The sequence below is a fragment of the Lepidochelys kempii genome, chromosome 1, assembly GCF_965140285.1.
Source record: "Lepidochelys kempii isolate rLepKem1 chromosome 1, rLepKem1.hap1, whole genome shotgun sequence".
In the NCBI taxonomy this organism is placed as follows: domain Eukaryota; kingdom Metazoa; phylum Chordata; order Testudines; family Cheloniidae; genus Lepidochelys; species Lepidochelys kempii.
In genome coordinates this window covers 255,784,107-255,809,491 of record NC_136380.1, presented here as the reverse complement: position 1 = coordinate 255,809,491, position 25,385 = coordinate 255,784,107, and the positions used below count along the sequence as shown (strand labels likewise).

The window sequence follows — 25,385 nt, the reverse complement described above, 5'->3', positions numbered from 1 at the left end:
AGGCATAATTTTTCCCCTGCTCCCTTCTTGTTCTGGTGGGAGTGCTTTGCTACAGCCCTATTAAGGGTTCAGTATACTTCCCCCAACGTGCCCAGCCATTTCCCCCCTGCCCGCCCAATTTCTTGCAGTGGGAGTATTGCATACATGGCTTCTGATCTGTCCTGTCAAGCCCAGACCCATAAGCCAGGCAAGGTTAACGTAGCCTTGCAGAGGGTTACACGGTGGGAGCCCTACTACCTTGCACAGTCATTTAGTGTGAGGGAATAATCCAGCCCAAACTAATGAAGTTAAAAGCAAAGGACCAAATCGCCAATATTCAGACTGATTGAGTGCAGTGTTCTAGTTAGCATCTCACCAGCATCTTGTACAGCACCAGTATCACTTCCTGATATTTGTATTCTTTTCTACTCCATTTATTTTTTTGTTATAGCCCTGCAGAATATACAGCCTCATTTCAGATTTGTGGCAAGAGATTTTTGCCACCATGTTACACTGGCAAGTTTGTATTTACTTTGCTCTCATCTGTCACTCACCTCTAGGTTTTTTACACCATAGCTGCCTTCCACATGTCTTTGTGTTTTAGATATGCTCCATCACTACCAACACAGGATATTGACTACTCTTTTCACTCCTTGCTCACTTGCTCTTTGAATCACATCTGCAAATGAACCACCCCACTCCTATGTGCCCAGGCAAAATGTCCAGATAGTCCATGTAGGTTTGTCAGTAATACTTGAAGGACCCCAATATGTTGTTAGTTAAAACAAACTTTCCCTCTTTTAAATCCATGCTGGCTGTCTCTAATTAAACTGCGCTTTTGAAAGTGTTTCCCAACTACTATAGGCTCTGCATAAATCTTTTCTGGGCTTTTTCCATCTACCAATGTTGCGCTGATCGCTCTAGAATTGTTCTCTACAGCCTTGTCATTCTTTTCTGGAATAATGGTCTTCTGAGTCCTCAGAAAACTATCTTTTCAAAAAGAACAGGAGTACTTGTGGCACCTTAGAGACTAACAAGTTTATTTGAGCATAAGCTTTCGTGGCTACAGCCCACTTCATCGGATGCATAGAATGGAACATATAGTAAGATAGATAGATATATAATGGCAAATTGCTGGCACTACTATGATGGATCTCGCACTTTCTCTTCTTGGGTGGGGGTTCAGGGAACCGTTTCTTGCCCCTGAACTGGGGTATCAACTGCCCCACTAGTGTCCTAGAGGAGGGGAGTGGAGAGGGAGGGACCCAGGCCCACCCTCTACTTCAGGTCCCAGCCCAGGGGCCCTACGGATAGCAGTAAACCACTAGAACTAGCGGATCCTTCCCCTAGGCTACTTCCCTCTCCTGCCCTTCAGCTTGTGGGGCTTCCTGCCCTCCCTCTTCACAAACCAGGTTTCCCTTTACCTAGGGTCTTGGTCTTCTTAGCCCACCGCAGCACTTCTCCAAACTCTCCTCTGCTTCCCTCCAAACTGCTCTCTGCTCCAACACCAATCCACTCTGCTTCAACTCCTCCTCCTGTCTGATCGAAGCTGGGGGGTTTTTACCATGTGACTGGCTTCAGGTGCTTGAATTGGCTTCAGGTGCTTTAATTTAATTTATAGCAAACTTTCTTCCCTCTACAGGGAATAAGACTCCCTTCTAACACTCTTCTGCTGCCCTCTGGCCATGCTGTATCACAATATACATACAGAGAACATGAAAAGGTGGAGTAAGAGGCTAATTCAGTAAGATGAGCTATTATCAGCAGGAGAAAAAAAAACTTTTGTAGTGATAATCAAGATGGCCCATTTAGACAGTTGACAAGAAGATGTGAGGAGGATACTTAACATGGGGAAATAGATGCAATATGTGTAATGACCCAGCCACTCCCAGTCTCTGTTCAAACCCAAGTTAGTGGTATCTCGTTTGCATATTAATTCAAGCTCAGCAGTTTCTCATTGGAGTCTGTTTTTGAAGCTTTTCTGTTGCAAAATTGCCATCTTTAAATCTTTTACTGAGTGGCCAGAGTGGTTGAAGTGTTTTCCTACCGGTTTTTGAATGTTATGATTCCTGATGTCAGATTTGTGTCCATTTATTCTTTTGCATAGAGACTGTCCAGTCTGGCCAATGTACATGGCAGAGGGGCATTGCTGGCACATGATGGCATATCTCAGATTGGTAGATGTTCAGGTGAATGAGCCCCTGATGGCGTGGCTAATGTGATTAGGTCCTATGATGGTGTCACAAGAAATTCTGAACATAAAAGTGAAGGCTTCTCTAATCTCTCTTCTTTTCTTTTAAGACTCTGGGGTGTAAACTCTCAGGGCCTGGTAATTTATTTGACTTATAGGTCTGTCTATGTTATACTTTCCCGAATGGTGGAAAACACTTTTTAAAAGCAGTTTCTGGTGATTTCATTGTAGTGACTTCAGGCCAGATACTCAGCTTGTGTAAATCACCCCTAGCTCTTTAATTCTAGTGGCAGTAGACCAATGTACAGCAGCTGAGGATCGGACCCCAAGTCTTCAAATGGAGTTGTAGAATGGTTCAAACAAAATTATGCCACGTGATATTTTTCATATTGTGCTTTCAGAGCCTGAGAGAGTTTTGCCTATTTACAACAATGCCCACTGTTGGCAGCACAGCTTGTAATCCCTCCCCTATCATGCCACAGCACAGGAGTCCTTTCTTTGGGGACACCCATCCCAGTACGGCATATGAAATGCTAACGGGAGCAGAGAGACTATGTGAACTAATGCCAAACAGAACAAGGAGGAACGGGTTAAAATGAAGAAAGGATTGGCATTTAAAGAACAGAGGCCATTTATTTACACAGAAAAATTTGAAGGAGAGCCTGAGAGTTTTCTTAATTTGAAAAATCATTTTTCATTGGAAAAATAATAATTCCCTGCAGTTAATTGTGGTATGTTATATTCTATCCCCTGGAAACTTGATACTGAAATGTTTGCACCCCAAAAAATTTCCTTTCCTGCATCATGTCTATGTGACAACTGCCATCTGAATCATTACTACAGATTTACCAGGGGGGCCATCTGAGCTAGAAGCAGGAGACTCTACAGCTTGACCTACAGAGCTAGGCTGTATAAAAAACTGATAGCCTCCATGGGTTGGGCACAGAAAGGAACATGTAACATATACTGACCAGTGAGATTACATTCTACCTCTCAACAGAGAAATTCCATCCTCAGCATCTGAGACCCACAGCATTTTGAATCGCAGACTTGCCCCCATTATGTGATGGCCACCATCTTGGCTGACCCACTGTGGACTGAAACAAGGATCTTCTGAGCTAAAAAAGCAGGAGTTGCTACAGCTTGAACTAAAGAGCCAGACTCTCAAACTCAGAGCTGTAATAGACCATATCTGTGGATTGGGCATAGAAAGGCAAGCACAGCACACAGTGATTAATGGACTACATGTGCGCACTGGTTTATTATTTGTGTATTTCATGACTGTTGGACTGCTGACATTGGTCTATTTTTTCACTCTTTGACTGAGAAAAGACCACTGAAAGATGTATTTGAAGTGGGAAACATACATGAAGAATTATATAGACTTGCATGGAGATTGTATAATTCTTAATAACAAATAAGACCTCTTGCAGAGCAGATTGTGTATATAAAATAATGTTATATCACATTTTGGGCCTGCCAGGAGTGGTACTGTGTGTCTTCAATGCAACAAATAAATTACCAAGGACAGCAAAGAATTGTAATGTATATAAACTATTCAGAAATGGAGCTGTCTAAGGTCCTGATCCTGCAAATGTACATGTGCTTAACTTTGATTACATGAGTGTTCCAATCTGCTCAGTGCAACTATTATCGTCTACAATATTGCATATGCATGTTTGCAGGATAGGGCCTTGATCATATTGGAAAAAAAAAACAAGTATTTGGTGTGATTCCTGAGAGATTCTGAGCATTTGTAACTCCCAATGACTTTGGTGGAAGTTTCTGGTGGTCATCAATCCTCAGGATCAACTCTTGTGGATACCACTACTTAATCCAGCACAGACCTGGCATAAAGAAAAATAGCTAACCTACCATCATTTGTTTTCCCATAAGACCCAGAAATCAACCTGAGCAATCTAGTTACAGCACTGATTCTCAGACTGTAGCCTGTGGATGTTGACCACAATTAGAGCCTTTCCTAGTGGTCTGTAGGGAGGAGTATTTTGAAAACCAAGCAGTGGATGTTTAGGAGAGGAGGTAATTCAGGAGTGAATCTCTCAAGGGATGTTCTACAGAGTAAAAAGGTTTGAGAACTAGTTGGTCACAGAACCCTAAGCTATACAACATGTAAAGGGACTCATTCTAGACAATTTCACTAAGTTTATCCACACCCTCTCTGAAAGCCAGTGCAACGTGCACACCTCCTGTTACACAAACCATTAGCTACTACGGGTACTGGCCCCACAGGAATTTTCATTAGGCTTGACCATGAGCAGAGGATCCTTTGAAAACAGCTGAAAATGTGCTTTATATGTTGAAAAATATAGAGGAAGAATGAGGTCAAACACTAGTGCCAAGAAAAAAGATAACATCATGTCTTTTTAATCAATTTCATATTGTAGTAGCTCCTCAGACTTTTGTGCTAGATTTTTCCCTGGCTGTCTTCTTATTTGGGGAGTCTTGTAGTCTGTGTGTAACATTTTTACACCCATACACTCTGTTTTACACAACTGCATTAACTCTGGTTTATGAAAAATCTGGGTAATGTGTGTGCAGTTTAAGTAGTGATTTTGTAAGTAATTCTGTCAAGGCATTAATGCACTCAGCCTTGTGTCATCAGTGGAACACTGAAATAGTAATTTTGCTTTTTAATGACCAGTTCCCTGTGTTTCGTTCTCTCTGTAATCTACAGCTTGCACTTAAAAATAAGATATCTAAAAACTGGCTGCAGATTAAGAGTGGCTCCCTTTCCAGTCTCCCCTTCTCAGTTTCTAAAGCATTTGATGTCCTGTGAACTAGTTTACAACACGCTTGACATTTCAGAAATGCAGATCAATGTGTATTTCATTTCTAAAAATGGTGTATCCAGTTTAAGGCCTATCCAGGAAATAATGGCATGATTGTGAATGAATTGGTCCACTGTTCATCGCATTCTCTGAGATACAGCCACTGCTCCTTGGCAATTAACTCCATCAAGCCTTGTTATAATTGCCTTCTTTAGAACAACACCTGGCTTTATTGGAGCACTCATTAGCTTCATCTCCCAAGGAACCTGTGATGAAAAATCTGTGACATAGATAATTTTAATAATACTGGTGTAAATATGGAGTAACTCAATTAAAGTTGATGAAGTTGGCCCTACTTTAAAGTGGTTTTACTGAGATCAGAATCTAGCCATAATATTTTAGATGTGTGTAATGTAAAATACATAGACATACATATGCTCCATAAATTAAGTTATGCAAAAAAAAAATCCTAAACTTCTTCCAACCCACTTAGGTCATTTTGAAGTATAGTATTTTTGGCTTTTTAGAGCCAGCTCTTGAGTAATTAGTATGAACAAGAGAGACTTATGAGTCAGTTGTCCAGCATTCTGAGCTGCCCTCTCTCTATTATAGGGGGTCCCTCTGTAGTACATTAAGCTTAGATGAAGAAAGACATTATGCAGAAAAATGAGTAGAGCTATCCTAGTGCCTAATCACACAAAAAAAACCCCTGGAATACAGAAGAAGAATCCCTTACAAATATATCTTAATAACAACAAAACTTCTCTCTTACAGAGCATCTTTTATCCCAGGTTCTCAGAATGCTTTACAAAGGCAATTAAATAATTATATCTTCTTTTTATAGCTGGGGAAACAGAGATTGTGTAACTTGCCCAAGTTCACCTAGCAGGAAGTGGCAAGAGTCCAGGTTAGACTCCATTTTGCCTCTCCAACCATTAGTGCAGGACTTCTCAGCATGTGGGGTGCTACCCAGAAGTGTGTCATGATGGGGAACCCACTGAGTTTCTTTCTAGTTGAGGTGGTGAGGGAGAAAAAAATCTGCAAAATAGGCAGTGCTGAGTCTCAGAAGGAGCACTTCAGTCCTTTCCCCTCCCCTGCTTTCTCTGCTCTGACCCTTTCCTACCCAAAACCATTCCAGATGCAGTTCCTCAGCCCTCCCCTCCTCCTCTTCCTGCACAGAACACAGTTCCAAGCACTTCAAGAGGCTGTACCTATGGGCCAGCCTGTATTCCACTTTGGTTCCATGGCTCGCTAGGGATATCAGTTGTTAGCTCCTCCATGGAGTTGAGGTCACGGGCATGTATATGACACAGTTCACTAACTCCTCTGGCACCTGTCCTTTCTGCAGCGATAGAGAGACCCTGGCACACGTCTATGTGTCAGACTATAACCCCTCTTCCTGGTCCTCCAGAACCTCTTACTGAGGTTCTGGCTGCAATTCTCCGCACAGTTCCTGCTCTACTCTTACCCCATCTGTGGCCCCACAGACTTATGAGAACTCTTGGTAGACTGATGGCCATCCATCACATCAGGAGGAGGAAGCTAGACAAGAGGGCGTTCTGTAACTGTGGGGTCTGTTTCTGATCATGTGAAGTCACACCCCTAAGCAGCATTCCTCTGGGCAATGTCCACTGATTCCTTCAATGCCTTTGAGGAGCAGTGGGCACTGTCAGGGGTTCTCTGCTCGGTGGCCCCTTCTGGTTACCTGATTTTCACCTTATGACTGTCACACCCATCCCTGTTTTTTTCATTTATTGTTCCCAGTATTTATTTGTGGCCTTGATACACTGTCCCCCTCCCGCTCAGATGAGAGGGAGTGCCTTTAACTATGGGCAGGCTGAGGCCCACCATCTCCCAGCAACCACAATAGGTTCAAGAGTCTATATAGTTGGTCTCAACATCCTGTCAACATGTATTATCCCCAGTCTCAATGCTGTGCCAACAGGGGATGGTGAAGAAAGAAGCATCCCCACTTGCAGCCATCCACCTAGCAGCCAGAAAAGGCTCCAGGCAGAAGCCCACAAACCGACTCCTCACACAAAACCAGCTATGTATTTCTGCTGTGAACCCAACTTTTATTATAATGGAAAGGATTGTGTGAATGGGTGGATTGCAGTCATGAGTGGCCTTTAGGACCCAGACTGAAAACCACTGCATTAGAAAATACCATTTGCTTGGTGGTAATGTACAATCCTTGTCTGCGAGGCAAATAACTGTATGGCAAGCCAGGGAGTGAATCGACAATGCACCAATTTGGTGCACATACGTCAAGCCACACTCCAGGATTTTCAATGTGCTATAGCGGTGTCCACAGGGGACGTTACTGTGTAGCAAGCTGGTGTGGTGTGCTGTAGATCCACACCCTAGCTTGCCATAAAGTGCTATGTAAACAAGCCCTTGGAACAGAGGTCCACAAACTGTGGGGGGCACCCCCCTTGGGGGGCACGGAGGAACATTCGGGGGGAGCACAGCGGGGGCCCAGGCCAACCCCCATTGGGGGGGGAGTGGGGAGGTCGCGCCACCCAGCTCTGCTCCTGGCCCCAGCCCCAGCTGCCAGCCCCTGTTGAGGGCTCTGCTCCTGGGGTCCTGGCTGCCAGCCCCGCCTCTGCCCCTAGCTGTGCCTCCTTGGCCCCCTTACTCCTGTCCGCATCCAGGCCCTGGGAGGCGGGGCGGACGAGGGTTAGGGGGACATGACCCTGAAAAGTTTGGGGATCAGTGCCTTACAAACATTTTGTAAAGCAACCAAATAACAAACCGATAATAAGCAACTAAAATGCTGTTTAAAAGGTTAAATTTAACTAGAGATGGGCATAATCAGAGGTGGTTTTGGTTTTGCAAAAGGTTTGGTTCATATCTGGGTCCCATTTTATCTGAACCACCAGAGTTCAAAACAGGTGGGTAGTAGAAGTTGGGGGAAATACTCTGTTTTTTAAAAAAAAAATCTCTAAAGATAATGTTTTCATGTTGTATCCCTCCCCTACTGCATTTCTTTTTCTCCTGAACCTGATGCATTGTATGAATTATCCATTTCGATTAACAGAAAAACTACAGATACTGTACAATGTTTCATTAAGTGTGCACGCACACACACACATACACACACACACACACACACACAAACCTCTCCAAATAAGAAAAGAAATACTGAAAAGTCTATTTAGCCAACTTGGCTCATTTTTCCCCCCACACCTTCGTTTTCGTAAAATACTAACTGAGCACCCAGCCAAGGAAGGCTGTGACCAGCTCTCAGACACTGTGCCCATCCCTCCAATTAATACTGTGGTCTGTTGTTATTATTAGAAGCCAACTGGGATAATGACCTACCTCTGCTATGTGTGGTTATTTCCCCCTCACTTAACCTAGAGTGTAAAATTTATTAAATCAGTGACATTTCACCCCACATTAAATATGACATTTTTGAAAGGACAGTGCAGTCAAGAACAACCTTCCCAGTTAATTTTCATCTTTTGTCACATACTGGGGAAATTTTAAAAAGAACCCACCACAGTGGGTCAGGTCCTCAACTGAGGTACATGGATGTCCATTGACTTCAGTAGAGCTAAGCTGATTTGTACCAGCTTCAAATCTGCCCCAAATTTTTCTCCACTTATGAAATCAACTCATTGGTTTTGAGTTCAAGTCACTGTGGCAACCCCATTGAACTTGTAAGCGAAGGGCACATGAGTGGAACTGGTGAATCAGGGATCCTCTTCACTACGTATGCATTGGGGAAGTGGGCTCTGCATCAGATCCCTAGCTTCAAATAAGTCTGTGCATAAGGGAGCAAGTTCAGAGGCTGGGAGCCCACGCATAGGACCTTGGAGAACCTGCACTGCTCCTGGATTAGGAGGTTGTTTGTTGTTCCCCATAAAACCCTGTGAAGGCCAGCCACATAATGCCCAGTTTCTCTGGCTTTCTGGAGGATTCCAGTAATTCATTCAACATTTATGCATTTCAGTATGCCCAAATGTAAAGTTATGCATCTAGGAACAAAGAATGCAGGCCGTACTTACAGGATAGGGGGACTCTATCCTGAGAGGCAGTGACTCTAAAAAGTACTTGGGGTTCATGGTGGATAATCAGCTGAACATGAGGTTCCAGTGTGACACTATGGCCAAAAGGGCTAATGTGATCCTTAGATGTATAAACAGGGGAATACTGAATAGGAGTAGGGAGGTTATATTACCTCTGTATATAGCACTAGTGTGATAGCTGTTAGAATACTGTGTCCAGTTCTGGTATCCATGATTCAAGAAGGATTTTGATAAATTGGAAAGGATTCAGAAAAGAACTATGAGAGTGGTTAAAGAATTGAAAAACATGCCTTATAGTGATAGACCCAAGAAGCTCAACCTGTTTAGCTTAACAAAGAGAAAATTAGACTGTGAACAAGTCACCTCTTATAAATACCTGTATGGGGAGCAGAAATTTGATAACAGAGGGGTCTTCAAGCTATCAGAGAAGGGTATAGCACAATCCAGTGGCTGGAAGTTGAAGCTAAACAAATTCAGTCTAGAAGCAAGAAGAAATTCTTTTAACAGTGAAAGTAATTAACCATTGGAATAATTTACCAACTGTTGTGGTGGATTCTCCATCACCTGCAATTTTTAAATCAAGATTGGATTATTTTTCCCTAAAAGATCTTCTGTACTTCAAATAAGAATTAATTCAGGGAAGTTCTATGGCCTATGATATACAGTACTGGAGGTCAGACTAGATAATCACAATGGTCTCTTCTGACTTTATAATTTATGAAACTATGTAGCTACTTTTAAGCAGGATTTCTCTCTCATCGTGAAGCCTTTATGAATGCCCAGCCAATCAAGTTGCTTGATGAGCTGAATCTCTTAATTCTTTATTTTGGGGAAGAAGTGTAACCTCCTGCAATGTAACTGTGACGGGTTGGATCACAGAAACCTCCTTGGGAACTGCCAACTGATGTGCTGAGACTACTTCTAACCTATTTTCCCTGCCAGCTTGGGACTCCAGAAACTTGCCTTGTTTGAGCCAGACACACTTGCCTGCTGCAAACACAGACTCAGGAATGAACCACGTCCCCCAAAAGCTGCAGGCTTAACTGAAAATGGCTTAAGAAGTGTTCCTGTCTCCAACACTCAGATGCCCAACTCCCAATGAGGTCCAAACCCCAACTAAACCTGTTTTACCCTGTATAAAGTTTATGTAGGGTAAACTCATAAATTGTTCACCCTCTATAGCACTGATAGAGAGAGATCAACAGCTGTTTGCGCCCGCCCCTTCTGCCCAGGTATTAAAACAGTCTCTGGGATAATTAATAAGTAAAAAGTGATTTTATTAAATACAAAAAGTAGAATTTAAGTAGTTCTAAATAGTAACAGACAGAACAAAGTAAATTACCAAACAAAATAAAATAAAACACATAAGTCTATGCTTAATACAGTAAGAAAGTGATTACAGATGAAACCTCACCCTCAGAGATGTTCCAGTAAGATTCTTTTACAGACTAGCCTCCTTCTAGTCTGGGTCCAGCAATCACTCACATCCCCGTGGTTACTGTCCTTTGTTCCAGTTTCTTTCAGGTATCCTTTTGGGGTGGAGAGGCTAGCTCTTGAGCCGGCTGAAGACAAAATTGAGGGGTCTCCCAGTCACTTAAATAGACTTTCTCTTGAGGGTGGAGACCCCCTCCTCTCTCCTGTGCAAAGTCCAGCTCCAAGATGGAGTTTTGGAGTCACATGGGCAAGTCACATGTCCGTGCATGACTCAGTTTTTACAGGCAGCAGCCATTGCTCACATGCTATCTTGAATGTCTCCAGGAAGACTTCTTATGTGGATTGGAGTCTTCCAAGATCCATTATTCGTTAAGTGTTTCTTGATTGGGCACTTAATTTGCATATTCCTTTCTCAAGAAGCTGACCAAACGCTTTACTAAGGCTACTTAAAACCAAGCAAGTACACAGCCAATATTCATAACTTTGAATACAAAAATGACACATGTATACAAATAGGATGAATATATTCAGTAGATCATAACCTTTACAGAGATATGTTACATGGCATATGTAGCATAAAACATATTCCAGGGATGTCATATACATTCATAAGCATATTCCCATAATGCACTATGGGGTGCAACGTCACAGTAACAACCATTGACCATCCCATTTTTCACTATCACAGAGAAGGAAGAGTTCTTTAATATTTCTGAAAACTTTGGCATTTTTTACAACATTTTTAATGCTTCAGCACTACAAAGTGCTTTGCAATGTATTAAGACAAGTACCTGGCAATGTCTCCCTTCCAGTTAGTATCCATTTTGGTAACTTCATCCTGACTCCTGGACATATACAGAAATGCATTCTGAGTTGCCCTTGGGAATGAATGTTCTACAGCGCCAGCTGTGTTAGGCACTCACAGCCTTGTGACATCTCTCACTCCTCCACGCTGATTGATCATAGTCCTTTTGCTACAGGATACTGATTCCACAGCTCCCACTTCTCAGCCTCACCAAGACTTCACATTGGAATGTATTAATTGGGGTTTACAGCTTCAGGGACTTTAGAATGTCTGCAGGACTTTGTGAGCTACTGCTGCTGCTGCTTTCCACCTCAGAGATCCTCTCTGGCTCACTAATTGGAAACTCTGGAGTTGTTACTTTCCACTGCCTCTATGGTATAATCTCTGCTTTTGTAGTTCATAGGCTCTTTCAAATCTCTTTCCACTCTGCATCACAATTCTGTACCAGCGAAGAACAACACAATGTGCAATTTTTTTAGAAATGCCTAAATGACTAAGCCCCATTTTCAAAAGTGACTTAGGCACTTAGGACTCTAAATCCCGTTGACTTTGTGAGGTCGTCTGGACTGGAGATGGCAAGGGGGTTGGGATGGATAAGGAGATCCAGGGCCATTGGTCTCCTGCCTGTGGACCCCACTGGTGAGCTTTATGGAACACACTGCTCATCCCCCACACCATCTGTGAACATATTTTAGCTCTGGATGTTGGTAGGGGATTTATGAGGTGCTTAGATTTGAAAGGCTCCAAATAGCCTCATAAGGGCCACAAGGGGTGGAAGCTACCAGGAGGCTGAGGAGCCTTCTAAAGTTCATGGGGAGAGTCTCTCCAGGGGATGTTCCATCCCTGCAACTCCCTGCATTGGCCCCAGAAAACAGCCACAGAAAGAGCCAGTACGGGTTCATCGCTCCCCACCACCCTCTCCATGGAGGCCTGTGTGCAGTAGGATGGGTGGGAAGGTTTCCCCCCTGCTTCTTCTGATTCTGCTAATTTTTAAGTCTCCCATCAGCCACACCCACCTCCTTCCTGCAGATTTTCATTGGAGAGCCCCCCCCCCCCCCAGCCCTGCAATAGTTGAGAGAAGGTGAGCTGCACTTCTGTGCATGTCCTGGGTTCTGTCAAAGAAGAGTCCTGTTCCTCGGGTCTGAAGTTCTCAGGCGTGTTACTCTCTTTTTGCTGACCTTTCAGAGACTTGCCACATCAGAACTCCTCTTCACAAGAGGATGGGTGGCGACTTTGCTTAGCAGGAGGCTCAGTGACCAGCAGGGGTGTTCACCCCATGGACCTCCTAAGCTCTGTTGCATGCCTGGTTTGGGGCTTCCTCCTTCTAGAGTCTGCAGTAAGAAGGCTCTTTTCCAGTAGTATTTTTAGAGAATTTAAAAAAAATAGGAAAATTCCTCCACCAAAAATATAGTTAATGAAAAGCTAAGCTTATAGGCACATATATTGCATTTTAAATCTTTCAAGAAGGTTGGAGTTAAAATAAATATATCAAATGTTAGAAACCCAGGAAATTCAGAGTGAAGATTGCACCTGTACAATAAGCCAGGGTCAGACTCAGATAGCTTCCACAATTGTAACTTTGCCCGAGAAGAAACAACAAGCCATAACTCATACTTTGGGGGAAGAAAACATAAACTAAGAGTGTTCCATTACGCTAAGTGGTCATCGGGAAGTGTAAATAAAGTGCTCATAATGCTGCAAGAGGAAATAGACTCCCTGCAGAGTAGCTGTGATAAACTTACTTCAAAATGCACTCCATCATCGCCTCATTTTCCATACGCACATCCAGAATACCAGAGTTATGCATTCTGTCATTATGCCCAGAGGGATACCCACTTTTAAATTCAAAACAGATTTTTTACTCTGCTCCTTTTTTAAGAGGGGCACGTTCAAATGTGGACGCATTCTGTGTTCTCATTTAACAAATTACAGACAATTGCAAATCTTCTTTAGGTGTCATGCATTATTAAAGCCTTTTTAAAAACACAAAGGTTGTGTACATAAATGAGTGGCTAAGTGATAGATCAAGATGCAATAGAAATGTATTATTGTGCCAATCGTCCACTCACTAAGTATTAAAAAACACATTCATAAGATATGGTCTTTATTATACCAGTAACAGCAGAAAACAATCCAAATTATTTCCAGGCCACAGTGTTATGACCAAGACTTAGACAGGTCCATAAATCAAGTCAACAATTTCACCATCATTCTCTGAACTGGTATCTTTCACTTAATGATATCCAACTGCCCACAGGGCTTCTTTAAGATGTACTACTTTAAAAACTATGCAGAGATTTATAAATCTCAGACTTACATACACTGTCTCATCCCAGCTGGGGCAGAGTTATGGTTGTGGTGGCTGTTTGAATGTCTGTGCATCTTAAACTCTGAATTTCATGGGCTTCTAATTTAATATATCAACATATTTGTTATTGTTACGATTTATTATTTGTATCACGGTACTGCCTAGAGGCCCCCCATCACAATAAATAAGTGTGCATTCATGTTTATGTGCATGAATATACAAACATATTATTGTGTGCAGAATTTACTACAGTGTACTCCACTTTCAGTGTGTGTTGCTTAACTTCATAATCTCCTGGTGTGAATAAGAATCACAACTTTTGGTCTGGCCCAGTGGATTCCATATCAGCAATGGTACAATTGGTTATTTAGATCTTCATAGATGAATAGATTCCAAGGCCAGAAAGCACCATTATGATCATCTAGTCAGATGTCCTGTATAACACAGGCCAGCAAACTTCCGCAAATAATTCCTTGAGCATGTATTTTAGAATATATCCAAGGATCCCATTAGCCCTTGATTTGAAAGTTGTCCATGATGGAGACTCCAGCACCAGTCCTTGATATATTATTCCAGTGGTTAATTACTGCCACTGTTAAAAATTTATGCCATATCTCCAATCTGAATTTGTCTAGCAACCGTTGGATTGCCCTATACCTTTCTCTGCTAGATTGAAGAGCCCATTATTAAATATTTGTTTCCTATGTGAGTACTTAGAGACTGTAATCAAGCTACATATTATCCTTCTCTTTCTTAAGCTAAATAGATTGAGCTCTTTGAGTCTATCATTGTAAGGCATGTTTTCTAATTCTTTAATCATTCTCATGACTCTTCTCTGAGCCCTCTTCAATTATCAACATCCTTCTTGAATTATGGATAACAGAACTGGACACTGTATTACAGCTGCAGTTGCACTAGTGCCAAATACAGACGTAAAATAACCTCTCTATAATAATCTCCATGAGATTCCTATGTTTATGCATCCAAGGACTGCATTAGCCCTTTTGACCACAGTGACACAGTGAATCTCTGTGTCACATTTCCTTCCTGTCATTCCCCCTGGGACAGCTCAGCTACAAGCCACACATTATGCTGAGGCTACAAGCTTAGTCTAAACCTTCACAGTGCCAGCCTACGATTGGCACATTACCCCTTACCATACTCTGGATTGGGTGGTCTGAAGTGTGGTCTTTGGGATGCTTGTCATACATTGTAAAATCCAAATGAGTTTTTTTAAATCTTGCTGATGCTTTATAATAAATTTTAAAGTGAGTCCCTGCCTATCTCTGTCAGGTACTATACTGCTTTAGGTAATCCAGCACTTGGACACTATGGTGATAGGCACTATATAAATAGCTAAAATAGATGGATTCTGAGGTGCTGTTCACATATTTTGCTATCACCTAAACAACTCACAAAAACACTTTGTACTGGCTGAAAGAAAGAGGCGGGGTCACACTTACAGCTAAATAAAAAACTTCAAAAGCAGCTAAACTTTCTTTACTCAGTATTGAATATTTTTGCACCTGACTTAAAATGACAGCTTTAATGAATGGATTTAATTTGAAAGTTTCACTAAATGACCTGTGTTTCCTTTGCTAAATTGCTCTTTTATAACTGCCTACATTCACATGCCTTTGTGAACTTCAATAGAAGCCCCGATGTTCCCTATGCTAGAAGGAGAGCTGGTCAAGAATTTCCCATCTGAATGACTTTCTGATGGGAAAAGCAGTTTCTATAATACCAAAATTTTCCAGCGGAAAATCTCAATTTTTGCCAAAAATCAAAATGAAATATTTTGTTTCAGGTCAGTTCAACCTAAATCAAAATATTTCATTTTGCTAAACTGACCCAAAAATTTTGTTTCACACCAGTTCATTAAAACAAACTGTATTCCCCTGTCAGTGCACTGCCTTACAAGCCCCAATTCTCTCCTATGGGCTGAGCTCCCTGGAGGATTGCATTTCCTATAATGCAATGCACTGATAAGGAACTACATTTTAATGTCTAACCACGCTCTGCTTGGTGCATGATAGGAGTCACATACCTCTGGGCATGTCTTGGCAGACGTAATTCAGTTAGGGAGCCTGGCCCATAGAGAAGAGTAGGGGAAGCAGGCTCTTGACTACAGCTCCCATGAAGCAGTGCATTACAGTGGGAAAATGCAGTAATGTTTCAACACTTCCAAATTGAATTTTTTCAGAATTTCTGTTCTGCGAAAAATTTCAACTTTTTATCCTGATTTGGGACAAAAACAAAGGTTGACACAGCCAAATTTCCTGTGGGATAGAAGTTCCAATTATCACTCACCTAGAGCTAGAAGCATCTCGACAGCAACCACTTATGATGTCATAAATGTGTTACCTGTCAACTTTTCAGAAGGAAAATGAGGAAAATACCTAGTATCCATACAATGAGAGTCAGAAGACGGGGAGTCATTTCTGTTTTCCCTTCCTCCATCCTTGCCTCACCTCCCAAGTTCCATCCCTTCATGCAAATGTTACACTGAGGAATGGAACTGATGGCTGGAGAAGAGGGTGGTGAGTACACTGACAGCTCTGCAAACAGAGGGCCATGGCTTTAAGGTTGGAAATAAGCACATGGCTCCCCAGGGATCATCAGTCTGAAGTTTGGCCCTCATGAACTTTCCAAACCCCAGCAAAATCAAAGATGTGGGGATCATTTCATTCTGTCTCAGAGCCAGTAGTTTCTGAAAATGACAAAATATAGGATTGTTTTACTTTGCTGATCAAATATGAACCTAGTATAGAGTCAACAGTAGATTTTAGATTAAACAATCGGGGGAAAACCCCGCACCTTTCATCAAGCCAAATAAAAAACAATAATAAAAACCCTCTCTTCTGCAAAGTAGTGAAGCATTCAGCATTTTGAGTCTTATTTTTATAAACCAAAGGGAGCCTTCCTCCTAGCCCCCTGGCCCTACTGCATCTGCTCAGGGGCTGTAACACTTCAGATGGCCCAGGTTGAGACCCATGGAACAGTAGGAGTAAATGAACTTCTAAGAAGCAAAGAATCCGTTAACATGTCAATGGTCCTTAGTAATAAGGCACAAGGAAAGAGAAACCCAAAAAATATTAAAGCCCCGCAGAAACAGAATGGTCAATGAACCGGAGTGCTTTTCAAAGAGCTCTTCAAGGCATTCACAGCTTTGTAATATTTGCCTGGGCTTGTTTTTTATAGTGAGGCATTCTGCGGTTAATCATAGCCTGGCTAATACTCCTAAGCCAGTGGATTCCCCCTTTTCTCTTTGTGTTTTCTTTCTGCTAGACTTTTCCTTCTGCTTCTGTTTGGGAATGTGGGGAAAATAAAATGATACACTCTCATCTAAAGATGAAAAGCTCCATAACTGGGGCCAGATGTTCCTGAAAGATTCCTTTTGGGGGAGGAGGGTCCTAACCTCTTCCTCGCCCAGCACAGCAGCTGAGGGTAAATCCCTGAGCCCTCTGCATTCTGCTGGTTTGTCATCTTGAATCCAGCCTGAAATTTCAGTCAATTTGGCTCTGGGAGCGGGCACCTGAGGCAAATCTTTTTCTCCTATGGTCCCAAGCACTTTGTCTACATTCTAAGTGTCTAAGGGAGCTAGTTGAGACTTACAGGATGCTGGGACATTGATTTTGTGTCCTTTTAGCAATGGAAGAACTTTATGAAAGTGCACTGGATTATAAAGAGAAAGCACTGATCTTTTGCATTATCATTTTAAAAGTTTCCTATTCACATTTATTTTTGCTTTTACGCTAAATAAGATGAAGTCAATGAATTGAATTAACTCTCCCCTCAATGCAAATCTCTTATTCTCACTAATACTAATGAGAATTGTATAATTTTAATGAATGTTTAAACTGCTATAAATATTCCCCTTTATTTTTACAGTGGCAGTAAAGTACAATTCTGCAATTCAGAAGCCCTGAATGGTGATTGTATCAATGTGTTAAACCAAACCTTTAGGTAAATTAGACTAGAAGTTATCAGTCTAATTTATCAATAGCATTGTATTTAAAAGCCGTGAACATGTTTCCTGTGCTGCATTGGATCATAATTCATATACATATGCATCTGCTCTGGTTTCTCCCCTCCCTTCCCTGCAGCTTTTGCCACTCAGGTGCAAATGTGATAACCCCTCAGGAACTCGTAATCTCTTTAGTTGTGACACTGTAAAGTACTGCCTGACAGAAGACTGGGAGAGGGTGAATAAATGGAGAATACTGCAGATGTAAAGTACTTTCCCCATCCTTCCACAGATTGGGCTTTTAAAGAAGATTTATTAGAAAGCAAAAGTTAGCAGTACATATATATAGATGTATAATAAAACACATTTTACAAATGTAGCAGAATGAATTGAATCCTGCAATGAGATTTTTTTTTAAATAAATGGATAGTTCATTGCCTCGGGTATATTATATTGTTACAACAAAGTTTACAGTTCTTGCCATTTGGAAATAACCTCCCATCCTGCTGTAGGTTATCTCACCTAATCTGCTGCTGCAGTGGGAAGAATTTGCTGCCTACTGACCTTCAATCTCGGCCAATCCACAGTAATGCGCACGCGCGCGCGCACACACACACACACACACACACACACACTCTCTCTCTCCCTCCCTCCCTCCCTCCCTCCCTCGATAGGATTCAAGCTCTGTTTCCAGTCCAATGCTCACAGATCTGCTTGGAACAAAAAATTCAATTATGTTGGATAGAAAACGAACAGTTTGGCAAAAATGTGTTGTGGCAGTTTGTCCATTTCCAGGATAACCACTTACAGCAGAAAGGCAGACTGAAGATAAAAGGGGATTCCTCCAGTAAAGGCTCCAGTGTGCTTAGGAACCAGATGGACTGAAGTGGAGAACAGCAGTAAACTAGGCCACAGACTACACTGCCAGAATATATTTTTTCTTTTGCACAATTCACTAGGCAGCAAAAGATTTCAATTCTCAAATTTCAATCAGATTCAAACATGTGGTGGCTTTCTCCTAATTTGGGATGAGTAGTTCTACTTGTGACGTTACACCCCATATTCTTTATGGAAATATGCTTACGTTGTGAATATGGCATAACTGAGATATATTTTATGCAAGATGGGTCTTGTAAGGTATCATTGGAAAGGTTATGATTTACTGAATGTGATTATCCAATGTGTATGCATGTTATCATTTCTGTATCTAACATTAGGAATATTGACTATGTAACAATTACAAATGGGTGTGTACTTGGGAAACACCCACCAGACAACAGGCCATCAGCCTTGATGGGCCATTAGGAAGAAACTATAAGATTTTAAAGATACTAATCTCTCTCTACTTCCTGAGAGGCATCCTGGAAAATTGTGGTGACTCTGCTAGGTCATGTGGTCATGTCACCTGGTACTAAACACCACCTGGGACACTACTGGTACTTTTCCACTGGAAACAAAGGCCTCCCGCCTTATGTAAATTCTATTTAAAGCTGGGGAGTAAGGCAAACAGGGCTCTTCTCCATTGCCTTCCTGCCCAACAAGAAAGACTGCTGAGAGTACCTGAAGAGACAAAGGAACAGAGCGGTGGGAAAGACAAGGGCTGAGTCCAGACAAAGACTGAAGTCTAGTCTCTAAAGAGAAATAACTGAAACTCTAAGCTACAGGAACTCTTCAACTTGTCTAAAACAACATTTAGGATGAGAAATTACTTCTTGAAACCAGCCTCTTTAAGATCTTAAGCTCAGTATGCATGTTCTGTTTTATTTGTTTGGTAATCTGCTTTGTTCTGTTTGCTATCCCTTATAACCACTTAAAATCTGCCTTTTATAGTTAATAAACTTGCTTTTGTTTATTATTAAACCCAGTTTGTGCAGTTTATAACTGGGGGGGCAAGAAGTTGTGCATATCTTCCTCCACATTGAGGGAGGAGGCGAATTTATGAGTTTACATTGTATAGATTTCTCTACAGCGCAAGGCTGTATTATTTTGGGCGTACTTTCCAGAGGGGAGCTGCACTTGAGTGCTGGGCAATTTCCTAGCTGAGTCTTCTCATAGTCTCCAAACAGCTCTCTATGTGATTCTACAGCTGGTGCATTCTTATGAAGCAATGGGGCTTCTGTCACTTCCCTTGGTAGATTAAGATGTTTTTCGTAATATTCAGCCTACATTTATTTCCTTTTTCATAATTTCTTTCTTTTACTTCTACTTATATCCCCTTGGGCTCCCCCAAATAATTTTTCTCGCTGTTTGGTATTTGCTTCTTCAAATATTTGAGGTTAATTGCTATAATCCCCGTAAATTATCATTAAAATGTGCTAATTTTTACAAGGCCTTCAGTTTAGTATCACTTGCAAATGTCATTAATATTCTGTTTACTCCTTCTTCCAGAACACTAATGAAAACCTATCACTGATCCCACTAGACACCTCCCACCAACATGATACATTGCCATTTATCAGTACTCTTTGTTTATGGTCCTTCAGACAGTTTTCGTTCCCCATGACAGCGTTCTTATCTAAGTCCATGTGAATTAATTTTTTCAAGTAAGGTTTTGTGAGGTGTTCTGTTAAAGGTTTTACTTAAATCCAGCTACATTGCTTCTACTGCATTTTCTGCATCCACAAGTAGTATAATTCTATCCAGAAACAAAACCACCAAAGAAGAAGAATGAATGTAGAGCTCTTTTCCCGCTAAACGTTACTTTCTGATCTGAGGATCCTGTTCTCTCTCCTGTTTTTCCTTGCTTAATGCTCATTGCCACAGTGATAGGCTCTCTACGAGGGTTAGTTTATGACCCCTCCCTTACTTACAATGGTGATCTCATAGGAGTCAGTGGGACTGCTCCTGTAAGTAACTGCTCACCATTGGAAGTAAGGGATTCGCAATCTGGCCATAAGTGGTTAAAATAAATACATGGAAGCAGATTCTACCAGGCTTACACTGAGTAATACTTTTCACTTTAGGGGTGACGTCCCAGTCCCACTGAAGTCAATGGCAAAACTTAATGGGGTCAGAATTAAATGTCTACTCATTTAAATCAGCAGGACTTTTCATGGTCTAATCTTCTGCTCAGTGTGAGTAAGGATGGCAGAATCTGGCTGATTACAGACACACCCATTCTCAAGAACCAGCATTATCACCACCATTTCTCTGGCAGAGAGTAATCTGACAGGGTTCCCTTTGGAGCCCATAACTTCCCTTCTTAAAGCAGCTGCAGTGGGGTCGTTATTGAATGACATGAGACACATTTTTTCTCACTTGGAAACTACCATCTAAGCCCCTTTGGAATGAAAAAGCTGACTTGGAAAATACTCTCTTTAATGTGACCAGGTGTTACCAGTTCAGTTTGTCAGCAATACCCTAGTGTCCAGGCCAGTCATACTGAAATCAGGCTTAATTCTAGGGTCAATGTAATGGGCCTGCTGGATGTTCAGCACCTTTCCCCACCCCCAGCTCTTCACCTGCTCCCCTCTCTGCCTGTAACACCACCCTCTGGCCCAGCTGCCCCTTTGCTGAGTCTAGATGAACCAACTTCCTTTTGTTGGTTGCCCCTCTGTTTTTCCTCTGCATTTCAAGCACGGTTTTCCCCATCCACATGATGTTCTATAACTCCCTGTTGTATCTTATCCTTACCGAGGTGGTAAGCTTTCTGGGGCAGACACTGTCTTACTTTATTGTGTTTGTATGGCACCCAGCGCAATGAGGTAACAATCCTGAGTGGAACCTTTGGGCACCACTGTAACAGAGAAGTACTTTAATAATAATAATTATAATACATTCTCCTTTAAAATTGTTATTTATTAGAGCTAGTTTATGTCCGTAAATAATGTGTCATGAAAATATTTATCCTGATTTCAATCAAAAGCACGGGTTGGCAGATGGAATAGCTTCCAACTCTGGTATTTGCAAAATGTTCTTCTTTTGACTGCAGTGATGCAACACTTAGGCATGAAGGTCCTTGCTTTGCCCATTACATTATGGCTTCTCTTTCCCTGCATTGCATTGTCTCTTTAGGGGTTATCCTGCTACTTCTGGATAAGTTGCGAAAGATGAAATGGGAGCAGATGTGGAGACTCACTGCTGAAAGAGAGTTAATGAGCATGCTGTCAACCTCGCTGGCTGACCAGGTGGGTTGGGCAGGCAGTTTTGAAGTCCTACTACAAACATTGCTCCTTGGATTGGGGGTGGGGAGGGAGAGAGGAAGGAAGGTAGATAGGTAGGTGTCCTGCCATGTTCTCTTAAACAGGCAGAACTCATTGCCATGTCTTTCTGGAGAAATTTTTGAATGTGGGAGATAGAGATTTATCCATAAGACTCCTATTTACAGACTGAAATTTTTACTTCTGATGCACAGATGCTTTTTAAAGGGACACAGTTGGAGACTTTTTCTTTTTTATAGCCTTTACTTCAGCCTTTCATTCTTTCTTTGAAAGACTCCAGACTTTTGAAGCTTGAAAAAACTGTTTCTTTCTCTACTGCTTTTGTTATTTTCATTTTGACAAATGGTGATTTTGATTCTGTCAGTCTCTGGATACTTCTGATGCCTGCATTGCTGCAGAATATGAGCATCTCACAAACATTAATGTATTTATCCTCACAATACCCCTATTAAGTGAGGAGGGATTACTGTCCCCATTTTACTGATGGGGAACTCAGGCCCAGAGAAACTAAGGAGCTGATCCAAAGCCCACTGAAGTCTATGAAGAGACTCCCACGGATTTCAGTGGCTTTTGAGTCAGATCATAAGTGACTTGCCCAAAATCACATGGAGAACACGTAGCAGAGGTGGGAATTGAACCGAGATCCCTGGACTCTTACTCTAGCACAGGGGTCGGCAACCTAAGGCAGGCGTGCCAAAGACGGCACACGAGCCGATTTTTAATGGCACGCTGCTGCCTGCCAGGTCCCAGCCACCGGCCCCGCTCAGCCCGCTGCCAAACCCAGGCTGGGACCCCGGCAGGCAGCAGCGTGCCATTAAAAATCCTGCCCGGCCCGGCTCGCTCTTCTTCACCCCACCCGCCCACCATTCTCTCCTTGCAGGGCAGGCAAGCTCCCCCTCCCCTGCCTCTTCCCCCAGCGTGCTGGGTTCCTGCCCCTCCTCCGCTCCCTTCCTGCCGCGGATCAGCTGATGGCCCTTGTGGGGGAGGGGGAGAAGCGGAGCCGCAGCACGCTTGCTGCTCTGGGAAGGAGGTGGAGAAGAGGTGGGGATAGGGCCGTGGGGAAGGGGGGTGGAATCAGGGCATATCGCCTCCAGCCCCCTGCCCTAAGCTGCTCAGGGCAAGGGGCTGGGAGCACCCCCACGACCCCAGCTCACCCCCCCCAGCCCTCTGCCCTGACCCCTGCACCTCCCCAAACACCCCAGCCCTCTGCCCTGACCCCTGCACCCCCTCACACACCCCCAGTTCCCTGCCCTGACTCCTGCACCCCCCACACATACCCAGCCCCCCCACACCCCATGTCCTGACTCTTGCACCCCCCACAATCCCACCCCCACCCTGAGCACCAAATGGGAGCTCCTGCACCCCCTGCCCCACCCCCTACATTCCCACCTGTACCCTCGCACCAAATGGGGGCTTCCCAGGTAAGCGCTCCACACCCAAACCTCCTGCTCCAACCATGAGCCCCCTCCCTCATTCTAGCTCCTGGCCAGACCCTACACCCCAACCCCCAGCCCTGAGCTCAGTGCACTCCCACCCTCAGCTCAGTGCAGAGAGAGAGGAAGAGAATGGGCTAGAACCAGGGAGAGGGTAGGTACCCACTCTATATGGGCAGGGCCAGGATCTCAGACCGGCAGTGGGCTGAGCGGGGCTGGCAGCCGGGACCCTGGCTGGCAGGAGCCGGCGGATGGAACCCCAGCCCGGCAGCGGGCTGAGCCGCTCAGCCCACTGCTGGTCTGGGGTCCCAGTCGCCGGCCCCATTCAGCCCGCTGCTGGTCTGGGGTTCTGGCTGCCAGCCCCTTGCCAGCTAGGGTCCTGGCCGCAGGCCCCGCTCAGCCCATTGCCGGCCTAGGTGAATGGAACCCAGGCTGGCAGAGGGCTAAGCGGGCCAGCAACATAAGATCAGCATTTTAATTTAATTTTAAATGAAGCTTCTTAAACATTTTGAAAACCTTGTTTACTTTACATACGACAATAGTTTAGTTATACAATATATAGACTTATAGAGAGAGAGCTTCTAAAAACGTTAAAATGTATTACTGACACACGAAACCTTAAATTAAAGTGAATAAATGAAGACTCGGCACACCACTTCTGAAAGGCTGCCAACCCCTGCTCTAGTATCTTAAGCACAAAGACCATTTTTCCCCTCCCACTGCATGACTTCATAAGAGCAGATCATAGTGGCACTTACACTGTAAACTGTTTTGTGGCCCTGTCTCACATGTGTTTTCTGTGAAACACGTAGAGCACTTGCGAGCAATATAAAATAATAACTAATACTCCTACTGGTAGTTCATCATAAGGGACAGTAACTGCCAGGATCGCTCTTCTTTCTTTTATTGAAAATTGATGCTGTACTTAGGAACAGCAGGCAGTTCACCATCTGCCACATAGTACTCCCCATGATGGAGAAAAAACAGTTTTGGCCAGTGATACAAAATACTTGTTTTGAAAACCCAGGTGCAGTCTGCTTGCATTCTGCTTGAAAAAGAGTCTGTTTTCCTCTAGTTCAGACTTACAAGTCGGCCCTTGGGGTTCCAGCACCTTTAACCAAAGCAGAATTGTGAAGCTAGGTTTGCAGAGCTGACAGCTTAATGTAATAACTCCCTATTCTCCCTCTCACTTGCTCTCTGAGCAAAGGACTGAAGAGAGTCAGTTCAGAGAGATGTGAATGATCATCTGTCTGCTGAAATGGTGTACCTGATTGTTTTTCTGTTTTTGTCTGCCAGGATATCTTCAATGCGGTCATCAAGCAGAACCCGTTCCTTGTCTACCAGCTTCCATGTTTCTGGAATGTGCAGCTGTCTGACCACACCCGTTCTGAACAGTGCTACAGGGATGTGTCTGACCTAAAGGTATGTTTAGCTACAGCTGCAACCCAATGACTTGGGTCTTGCTTGTGTTTTGGGAGATAAAATGGAAGTTCCCACAGTGGCAGAGAGATGAAGCATAAGGGATGGCCTGTGTGCATTCTTTGTGCAGTAAAAGCTGAGGGAACAAATGTGCTTTTGTTTTGGTCTGCATGTTTGTAATCGTGAAAATGGAAGATGGATAACACTGCCTAGAGCTAGGCTGGGTGCAGACAGATGCTACACCGCCTCCTTACCCACACACACTATGTCTCTGCCAGTGTACTTAAGCTTGACCTGCAGCACTCACTGCTGTTTCAGTACTTTACTACTCCTGAACAGGGAATGATATCACCCTTGTATTCTGAGCATGCTGCAAGAGTTTTTAAACAGAATTGTTTGATATGGAGAGTTTCACAAAGAGGAGCAGAAGGGTGGTGTAACCCTGAACTGAACTGTCTCCTCAGCGCGGGAGGTGGCAGGGGAGGGAGGGTGAACTAGATGAACTCTTGACCTCCTCTTTGGGCCCACATTTCTTTGTTTCTGTGGTGTATGGGGAACCAAATCCAAAGGACATTAGGCAGTTCTTACTCAGCATTTACCAGCTCTTTACTCTGGCAAACTCCTACTGACTTCGCTAAGACTTCTCCTGAGTAAGGACTGAGTAGAAACCAAGTAAGGATAACAGGATATAGCACAAAAAAAGTAACACTACAATATCAATAGAATACTCAGTAACACATTTTTCATTGTGATGAAATAGAGTGTGGAAGAGGAAATCGATAGGTGACTTCACTGTGGGGAGACTGATGCTGCTGCAATCGATGCAGCAGGGATCGATTTAGTGGGTCTAGTGATAGGGTGACCAG

The 25,385-nt window shown here is 43.1% G+C and overlaps 1 protein-coding gene across 5 annotated transcripts in view; it reads left to right on the top strand.

Annotated features, from left to right (window-relative positions):
- LARGE1 (LARGE xylosyl- and glucuronyltransferase 1) overlaps positions 1-25,385 on the top strand; it is a 367,385-nt gene that overhangs the window by 266,661 nt on the left and 75,339 nt on the right. For all 5 annotated transcript variants that reach the window (XM_073324696.2, XM_073324688.2, XM_073324721.1 and 2 more), the window contains exons 8-9: positions 21,522-21,634; positions 24,397-24,522. In XM_073324696.2, coding sequence (XP_073180797.1) covers positions 21,522-21,634; positions 24,397-24,522 — 239 coding nt within the window. The remainder of the gene's footprint in view (positions 1-21,521; positions 21,635-24,396; positions 24,523-25,385) is intronic.